This window comes from Sesamum indicum, linkage group LG1, assembly GCF_000512975.1.
Source record: "Sesamum indicum cultivar Zhongzhi No. 13 linkage group LG1, S_indicum_v1.0, whole genome shotgun sequence".
Classification (NCBI taxonomy): Eukaryota; Viridiplantae; Streptophyta; class Magnoliopsida; order Lamiales; family Pedaliaceae; genus Sesamum; species Sesamum indicum.
The window spans coordinates 9618866-9628899 of record NC_026145.1 but is presented as its reverse complement, the minus strand read 5'-3'; the positions used below and the strand labels follow the sequence as shown (position 1 = coordinate 9628899).

Genomic DNA, 10034 nt, shown 5'->3' with positions numbered 1-10034 from the left:
TCAGGAAAAGATATTCTAAGAAGAAGATCTTTTAAACTTCCCCTTTCCAACTTAACGGCAAAACATGTGTGTGAGAAAGAGAGGGGGTTTATTTCTGAGCAGCAGAAAAATATCCCTTCACTTTCAACTATCTTTATCTGACGTAATTGCAAAATATTATTGCTCTGGAGAATTCTTACTTAGATGATTGCTAATGGCCTTTCACACAAAATTGAGGTGTTTCTCTCTTCTGAATTTTAGTTTTGATGCTGCTGCTAATCAAAGGAAATTCACAGTTTTTTTTTGGTGTGTGAAATCGGAGGGGATCCCCTTGAATATCAGCCAATATTGATGTATGGACATTACTTTTAGGTTGTCATCATCTCTGGAGAAACTGGTTGTGGCAAGACTACCCAAATTCCTCAATTTATTTTGGAGTCTGAGATAGACTCTATGCATGGGGCCACGTGCAATATTATATGTACTCAGCCAAGAAGAATATCTGCGATATCTGTATCTGAGAGGATTGCTACAGAGAGGGGGGAGAATCTGGGGGAAACAGTGAGTTTCTAATGAATGAATGCAATCACCTCTGTGGTAACATTTTTCTATGATTTTGTAAGTCAAAGTGTAAAGATATCCTCCCTTACACTTCACATCCACATTATAGGTTGGATATAAAGTTCGGCTAGAGGGCGTGAAAGGAAGGGATACCCACCTCCTTTTCTGCACAACTGGCATCTTGTTGCGCAGATTATTAATTGACAGAAACTTAAAGGGTGTAACACATATTATAGTGGATGAAATTCATGAACGTGGGATAAATGAAGGTATCCTATGTATTAATTAACTTCGTAAAACAAACATGGCAAGAGAACTTACTAACTTTTTTGCATGTTTGATGGCAGATTTTCTGCTTATCGTTTTGAAAGATCTTCTTCCTCGTCGTCCAGAATTGCGGCTTATTTTGATGAGTGCAACTTTAGATGCAGAACTTTTCTCCTCATACTTTGGTGGGGCTCCAGTGGTTCAAATCCCGGTAGGTGTTTTGTTTTTCTTCATGTTTGGATGAGAGGGATTACTTTCAATTGGCTGATCATTCATTGCAAATAATCAGGATCATGTGTAATGTTCCACCATTTTAAAATCATAGTTCGTACTGACCATAACTCTGTCATTCTGGTTTTCTTGTATATGGGTAGACAGGGAATGCTTTCAAAGAATGGACCATTTAATTGCCAAATAATCATGCTAGTTTTTGTTTTCCTCTTGTATTAAAATCGAAGGGGATGCATTTGTTAATGTTGGTTCCTGCAGTTCACACACATAAATTGGAGGGAGCATTTAGTTTGTGCATTAAACAAGAATTCTCCACTAGTGAGCTGTCAGGTTGAAAGGTGATTGACAGAGTTGCTATGTTGTATGACATAAATTGGTTTTTATTACATTTTCTTAGTCAAAATGTGGCGCTTTTACATGTGATTATCATGAGGCATGTATTTGTGGATGCAAATTATGTCCATCATATCTCTAAAGAACATGTATGATATCTGTACTTCTTTATTCTCCGTGGAAGTTTCAATCAGAAAAATTCATTGCTCTTAATCTCAACAGAGAGAAGTCTGCTTCTCTTCAAAGAGCAACAGTTGTCTGATAGCAATAATGTAAATGCATCTAAAACTCTGGCTGTAGTTGGGGGACATAGTTGCCAGGCACTTTAATACAATTTTCCACAAAGTTCTAGTTTGCAATTTTCACTGTGAAATTTTAGTAAACGTGATGTCGTATTGAGGGTGCTTTTTGTGTCATTAGTTTCATTTTCAATGAGTTGTAAAACTGATGCTTCTTGAGAAATTGTATACGGAATTTCTAGAAATTTAATGACGAAGTTAGCCCATTTTGGGGTCTTACTTATCTCATATGACCTTGGTTTTAGAAGGTACTCCTATAAATATGATGCTACACCAATTCTTCTCTCTTTTTTGATAGGGTTTTACTTATCCAGTACGGACACATTTCCTAGAAAGTATTTTGGAGACAACAGGATACCAGTTGACACCTTATAATCAAATAGACGATTATGGTATAGAAAAGATGTGGAAGATGAGCAAACAAACACCAAGAAAGAGAAAAAGCCAAATTGTTTCAGCAGTGGAGGTAATCTACGTCACTGTACTTCAGTAATGTTATTCGTTGTATCCTTATGATACTATAATCAACTTCCTTGAAAATGAATCAGGATACACTTAGTGCTGCTGACTTCAAGGATTATAGTGCTCTGACAAGGGAGTCCTTGTCTAATTGGAACCCTGATTGCCTTGGTTTCAATCTCATAGAGTATCTTCTATGCAATATATGTGAAAATGAAAGGCCAGGGGCTATTTTAGTTTTCATGACTGGCTGGGATGATATAACATCTCTGAAAGATAAGCTCCAAGCTCATCCTATACTAGGAGATACAAATCTAGTTTTACTATTGGCATGCCATGGTTCAATGGGCAGCGAAGAACAGGTAATTGAGATTACTTCTTGATATCTTGCCTTTGGTAATTAGGTACTACCTTCTATCATGTTGACATTAAAAATTAGTTTGTTGTGCTGGATATTTGTAATTGGTCATTTTTTACCATAAACTCTTGCTCTCTATCTTCCCCCAGACCGGACCAGGTTTGTGCTGGTCCTTAAGATCTTCTCATTAGTGCAACCGTCCCCGTCCTTAATATCAGCTGGTGCTTCTACATAGACTGACCACTAAAACTTTATTATGTTTTCTCCAGGCAGATAATCAGATTCCCTGAGAAAAAGGAAATATTAAGATGAAGTCCAATTGATTTTGCCCTTCAGCCTTTCTTTAGTGATTTCTGTCATGAAGCTTGATAACTACTAAGTAGTTATTCCAAGGGTTAGTTTTTAATCAAAATATCAAATGTAGGACATGTAATTACTTAATATACTTCTGAAGCTGGTAATACTGCTTTGGCAGTCACAACAGAAAAGCGTATAGACAAGTTAAAAGGTTTTCTAACCTTGACTATGTCAAATGTCACCTAGAACTGGGCTGCTTGATCCTTTAAAAAAACAAAAACTTCCATATATTTTTTTATATTGAACACATGATTATTCACGCCTGCAACCTTCTATTGACCTCCTTTCTGTACAGTGTTGGTTACTTACATGTATTATCCTCATAAATAAAGTATCTTGAAACTGGCTATGTATTTCACAATTTAAGACCAAAGCAGGCGGTTGTTTCAAATTGTAGAGGTCACTTGCATTTGAGTATCAAATACGTGTAATAATTTTTTCCTGGAAATGAAAACCAGAATTTCAATCTTTCCTCTATTTTTCGTAATTGAAGCAGTGACAAAAATCTATTGTGTTTCTTGGTCATTTCTGTGTTGGATAGAAAATTTTCCCCTCTGCTAAAGAACTTGCATTTGATCTTCAATGACTGCAGAAATTGATTTTTAACAAACCTGAAGATGGAATAAGGAAGATTGTCCTGGCCACCAATATTGCTGAAACCAGCATCACTATTGATGATGTGGTTTTTGTAATTGACTGCGGGAAAGCAAAAGAGACATCATATGATGCGCTAAATAACACTCCTTGTTTGCTTCCTTCCTGGATTTCGAAGGTTTCAGCAAAACAAGTACGTGGTTAATGGTGCTTGAGTTTGATTATTTGTCCATGGGAATGAGTATTTATTAGCTTATTTGCCTTCTCTTTACATATAAAATTCATTCAACTTATTACATAAAATCATTAATATTTCTTGGTTTATTCAATGTGATCCAAGAAAATATTATTCTAAACAGATATCACTTATAGCAAAGATCTGCTATAAGTATATTTCAGTTTTGGGTGTTGACTGCTGATAAAATTGATGAAAGGTGCAGATGACAGTACCCCCAAGATAAAAATGTATATAACTTCTACTAGATGCCATATACAAATTATCGTTTGGTATAGCTTACATATATAGCTGAACTAAAAGTTCTACTTTAATGGGGTTGTACTCTTAAGACACGTGCTCACAATGGTGTCCTATGAGAGTTGCCACATATTGGGGTACTTCAATCTCACATGGGTAGGTTTTTATTTTGTATATTAATTTCTCTTTATTTCTCTCTATTATTTTTGGTTTTGTAAATAGAGAAGAGGAAGAGCTGGACGTGTTCAGCCAGGAGAATGCTATCATCTCTATCCAAGATGCGTGTTTGATGCTTTCGCGGAGTATCAACTACCCGAAATTCTAAGGACTCCTCTGCAGTCTCTTTGTTTGCAAATCAAGAGTCTGAAACTCGGTGGTATCTCTGAGTTCCTATCTAGGGCATTGCAATCACCAGAGTATCTTGCGGTAATGCTCACTCCAGATATGTTTCTTCATCATATCATTGGCTGCCTGTCACCTGGAATATGTTCTATTTGCAGTGTATTCACGGGAACTTGTCTTGATAAAAAAGATCATGGAATGAGCATTGATAGTTGCATGTTTATGGTTGTAGTTCCATGTCCAAGGCTGTTATATGACTTCACTTATTTTCAATGATAGGTCCAAAATGCCATTGAATACCTAAAAATCATTGGGGCTTTAGATGAGAATGAGAATTTGACTGTTTTAGGTAAGCTTGAAATATCTTATTTTGGCATCCGTTTTATGGTTAACAAGGCATTATGTTATACACTTGGCTGATTTCTTTTGCAGGACGCTACCTTACAATGCTTCCTATGGAGCCCAAACTTGGGAAAATGCTTATACTTGGTGTTATATTTAATTGCTTGGACCCAATACTAAGTGTCGTTGCTGGTCTAAGTGTCCGTGATCCTTTTTTAGCTCCAATGGATAAGAAGGATGTGAGAACCGGTCTAAAACTACGTATTGTTCTATGAGCACAAATATATTGATTTTCCTGGGCACATCTCTCTCTCTCTCTCTATATATATATATATATTTGCTTTTTCATACTTACATTGCAGAAGTTGTTCGAAAATTGAATTTGTTACCATCAATTAACAAAACCTTGACCTCCTTCCTCATTTTATGTGGATAATTACAAAGACTCATCTTGTTTGACTCAAGCCTTTAGTGATATTTTATTCCTGGAAAGATCTGAGGAATGTGTTGCATGTTCATACCTTAGGGTCCAATGGTCAGAATGATTTGTGTGTTATTGCACTTCTGTCCATGGAGTAGGTTGGTTTCTGTTGTTTCTAGGTTTGTTCACGGATCAAGCTAGTTCTGAGAAAAACTCTGGGTTGAAACTTTATACTTCCTCGTCAGCTGCCTTATCTAGCTTAAAGCATAATGTTGTCAAAGTCTGTTTGGGTGGTTTTGTAGTACCAATGCCAGGATGATTTAAACTCTTTTCCAATCTCAAACATAATGCCCAAGTTTCAGAACTTAGAGTTTTCTTATATTTGCTGTCTCTTTTTTTTATGTTTAAACCTTGGATGCTTTGAAGTCTATGTTCTCTTGAAGTATGGGCTGAGATTATATCCATTTTCGCATCTTTCATGAAGATTTTATTCCTGTAGTGAGGATTGACTATATTTTATCTAGATTGTTGTAACATACTTGTTTTCTGCTTTAGCTTGCGGACGCAGCAAAAGCACAGTTTTCACATGATTACAGTGACCATCTTGCTCTTGTCCGGGCATATGAGGGCTGGAAAGTTGCTGATAGAGATAACGCTGGATATGAATATTGCTGGAAGAATTTTCTGTCTGCACAGTCTATGAAAGCTATTGATTCCCTTCGTAAGGAGTTCTACTCTTTGCTGAAGGACACAGGTCTTGTTGATAGCAACCCAACCATTTATAATGTCTGGAGCTATGATGAACATCTCCTTCGTGCAATTATTTGTTATGGGTTGTATCCTGGAATTTGCTCTGTTGTGGTAAGCCATGGTGTTATTTGCTGTACAAAGATAATCAGTAGTATCAAGTAACTTTATTTTTCTTTTATTTATATGGTTGCCTGTATCCTGGTTCTCTTTTCCTGTGCGCGGATGATGTTGGTTGTTTAGACTCCTTGTACATGAAAGGACAATGATGGGTGCCTTCTCGCCGTTGCTACTTCAAGCATTTTGATTAAAAAAATTATTTTAAATTCATTTAACCCATTGTTTATCCAGCAAAGTGGTTTTAGTTTCCTCGAGTTTGTTCACCATTAATTTAACTACCTTTTCATTTTCAATGACATGGTTTGAACTCGTTGACAGCACAATGAAAGATCGTTCTCCCTGAAAACAATGGAAGATGGGCAGGTGCTTTTGTACTCTGTGAGTGTCCCTACTAGCTTAACATCTTCTAGTTGTTATTGGGATTGAAACATTATACATCACTAGAGGTTTTATTTTGGTCTCTCTTTCAAATTGGAGTAGAACTCGGTGAATGCACGTCACTCAAGAATACCTTATCCATGGCTCGTTTTCAATGAAAAGATAAAAGTAAACTCTGTCTTTCTTCGGGATTCAACTGCTGTGTCTGATTCAATGCTGCTCTTATTTGGTGGAAGCATCACGAAAGGGGATATGGTACGATTCTTAATCTACATTTATTTTCTTGCCCTAAGTACGATTTGAAGCCCTCTATATTTATTGAGATCAAGATGTTGGCGACTGACTTATCAATATCTTGTGAATGATTTCACAGGATGGCCACTTGAAAATGTTGGGTGGATACTTGGAGTTTTATATGGATCCTGCTTTAGCAGACCTATATCAGAGTTTGAGGAGAGAGCTTGACCAATTAATTCAGATCAAAGTTAGTATAAGAAATGAAGCGTTATACCTCTCTTTAACTTGTTTCCTGTCTTCTTCAGTGTCCATGGGAGTAGCAGTTTAGTCATGCCATTGTGTGGATTTTGCTAGTGAAAAATCAGTTTCTAGTTTTGCTGGTTTTAATGAATATAACCTATGCTGATGATCTAATAACAGGGAGTTTTTTTTCTTTTTCAACGAGCAGCTTCTAAATCCCGCAATGGACATACGCACATATCATGAGCTTCTTTCAGCAGTACGTCTGCTGATCGCAGAAGATCAGTGTGGTGGCAGGTTTGTGTTCAACCGTCAGGTACTACAGCCTTGCAGTCAATCCATTGGGCCAACAGCAGCACAAAAACCAGCCTTGACGTTTAATACAGAAAGTGGCCCTGGAGGTGATAACCCTAAAAGCCAGCTGCAGACGTTGCTGACTCGGGCAGGCCATGCCACACCCAGCTATAAGACTAAGCAGCTAAAGAACAATCAGTTTCAAGCAACAGTGGAATTCAATGGTATGCAGCTTATGGGGCAGCCTTGCAACAACAAGAAGCAAGCAGAAAAAGATGCAGCAGCTGAGGCTCTGCAGTGGCTACTAGGGGGGAATGTAGTAGGTCGTGATTATATTGACCACATATCAATGCTGCTGAAAAAAAGCAAGAAAGATCACAAATAAACTTGTAGGTGTCTTGGAATGTGACATGCACCGAGTTACAGTAAAGAAGAGATACCTGTTGGTAGGCACAAAAGTAGCCGCAGCCTTGCATGGATGCCAGCTAAGGAGTGCTTTGCCACTGCCACATAAGCAACAAGAAAGTTGTGAAGCATCATGCTGAGACTTTACCGTCGATGCACAGAGTTTCAAGTTCAAGGTGAGATATCTTCCCATTCTTCTCCTATCTCTGCTTGTGAAGGGAACCAAACCTTGAGTGGGTACCGAGCTAGAGTGCTGGCCAGCTTTTGACCGACTTTCATTGGCTTATGTTTGCTTGGGGTTTCTGGGTTGCTTCTTGACCTGGGAAGCCGAGAACTGTTGGAAAATCAACACTTTGACCGGAAAAGGGTGATTCTGTCCACCCCACTAATCCAACTAATCCTCCCTTTTTATCTATAATGAGGAGTATGCATGGTTTATGGCCCGAGTGGTGGTGTTCTCTGGAAATTTCCTCTTAGTTTTGAAGACTCAACTGCATTTGGTTGCATCACCCCACCCACCCAATTGTTAATAGAATGGATGCTTAATTTATATTAAAAATCCATCCAATTGGCAAGGATGGTCCAGGAAGATTGAGTTTCAGCTACCATACATTGGATTTGAATTGAAAAATAAGCAATTGTGTATCTCTTTGTATGATTATCTCGCCCTAAGTTGATAACTTATATTGGTAGATTGTGTTTTATTATATTCCTCTATCGATATAAGGGCAGTTGGTGGGTAGCGACATATGATTTAGGGGCATGTTCCGCCCCATTCTAATAATGGTTGGAGCTAAAAATCATCCAGCCTTTTATTGTTGGGCCGAATTGCAGCCCGTTTTCAGGTCGCCCATTATCAATCTCCTCTCTTGATGGCCTGCAGAGAGAGCCCACCAATACTTTGGAAATCAGTAGGCAGAAAGGGGATACAATTTCTTTATTTGCCCCTGTGTATTTTAATGATTAACTTATATTGGGCTGTAATGCCCCATTTCTCGATTTGAAATAATATTATTTTATTTTAAATTTCGGTCCTGCCACAGATCAATCAGACTTGATGGACCACCTTACAGTAATTTGTGTATAGTTTACTATAATTGGAAGAAATAGGAAAAATAAAATAAAGAGTAAATTGTCCTCGAAACACGACATTGATCTGGCTGTCGGAATCATGTAATTGATTAGGTAAATAATGTTGAGAGAAATGGAATCTGACTGCATGAGTTCGAGACAGCTTGGGAAGGGATGCTCCTTCCTGTCCTCAATTCCCACTAAAATATATCATCACTATAATTTAAATAGAAAATGTTAATCTTATGGAGGCCTGGCCTGGATGGCTCATGGACGGTGTAACTTATAAGGTACACACCATTGACCTTATAATCCAACAATGTGATGACACAAAAATTGTCATGAAACTGTACATGTTGATAGTATGTTTGCCACCATTAATGTCCAAATCACACAACTTGCAATTGCTTAAAGTTAGTGTCACATTTTTCAATTGAAATGACACTAAAGTTTAGGGGACCCCCCTCCCCCCCTTTTTTTTTCTTGTTAGAATAAGAGGTGAGTGGATCTTTGGGTGGGGGCAAACCAAACCCTAACATATCATGCATGTCTTCTTTTAATTTATCATCACAACTTGATCTTGGATCTTAGATTTGTATAATTCCAATAACAGACAGGTTGGTCAAAATCTCAAGAACCATATGGGGTTTTCAAAATCTTGTCATGTGGGGAGAATAGAAGACTAGATGGGCTTGTTGGTCTTTTCATATGGGATCATCAAATTCCTTCTAATGCCCATAATTCTTGCTTGCTACCCGTTTATGATTTGGGGAAATTCTAACACAAATAAAATTTGATTGGATCTAAATTAATTATATGAAAAGTCTAATATATTTACGGTTTGGTTGGTGTATTATTCAGATAAAGTAATCAATTATAAAGCAAATGTACAACACTTGCTCTGTGATTGATTTGATTGTACCATATTTAGTTTGAATAAGAATTTTTCTATGACTTGGTTGACAACATTTTTTTGAGCTTAAAAGTTATCATATATATTTGTGTCAATCACTTCATAATATCAATAAATAACAAAGTCATGAGCCTTTTAACATTAATATTATATAATTTTATTTATTTTGAAAATAGAAGTACGAAGAAATCGTTATCGACTCATAAAAAATGTGTATTTTGTCATGAAGTTATATGTTTTTCATTGTAAACAATAGTACGAGGATAGATTATTTTGTGTTAATGTTAAGGTAGCGCTAATTTGAAGTCCTTTGTCCTTTTATTCGAACACGAGTTTAGTTTAGTCAACTTTTGAGTAACAATGTGGACAAGTACTTTGAGGATGAAGATGTGATTTGATGCCATTCTTAACCTAAAATGTCTTCTGCCATTATGCAATTATTAATCATTTCAAGACTATTATTTTATTGACTTATGTCTATAATCATCACTTTGATTAGTCAAAGCATCTCCATATGCCTAACTTCACATGGGTTAATTTTTCTTTTTTCAAAGTCGTAATCATAGTCATCTTCTTCATTATCATGCCCAAAATCTCATAGTTCAAGTTCA

The 10034-nt window shown here is 36.9% G+C and overlaps 1 protein-coding gene across 1 annotated transcript in view; it reads left to right on the top strand.

Annotated features, from left to right (window-relative positions):
* Positions 1 to 8131, top strand: part of LOC105160404 (DExH-box ATP-dependent RNA helicase DExH5, mitochondrial) — a 13243-nt gene extending 5112 nt beyond the window's left edge. The window contains exons 6-19 of the mRNA XM_011077769.2: positions 352 to 540; positions 650 to 809; positions 888 to 1018; positions 1969 to 2136; positions 2219 to 2491; positions 3437 to 3631; positions 4136 to 4339; positions 4535 to 4604; positions 4688 to 4836; positions 5574 to 5879; positions 6204 to 6263; positions 6366 to 6518; positions 6637 to 6747; positions 6949 to 8131. Coding sequence (XP_011076071.1) covers positions 352 to 540; positions 650 to 809; positions 888 to 1018; positions 1969 to 2136; positions 2219 to 2491; positions 3437 to 3631; positions 4136 to 4339; positions 4535 to 4604; positions 4688 to 4836; positions 5574 to 5879; positions 6204 to 6263; positions 6366 to 6518; positions 6637 to 6747; positions 6949 to 7419 — 2640 coding nt within the window. The 3' untranslated portion in view covers positions 7420 to 8131. The remainder of the gene's footprint in view (positions 1 to 351; positions 541 to 649; positions 810 to 887; positions 1019 to 1968; positions 2137 to 2218; positions 2492 to 3436; positions 3632 to 4135; positions 4340 to 4534; positions 4605 to 4687; positions 4837 to 5573; positions 5880 to 6203; positions 6264 to 6365; positions 6519 to 6636; positions 6748 to 6948) is intronic.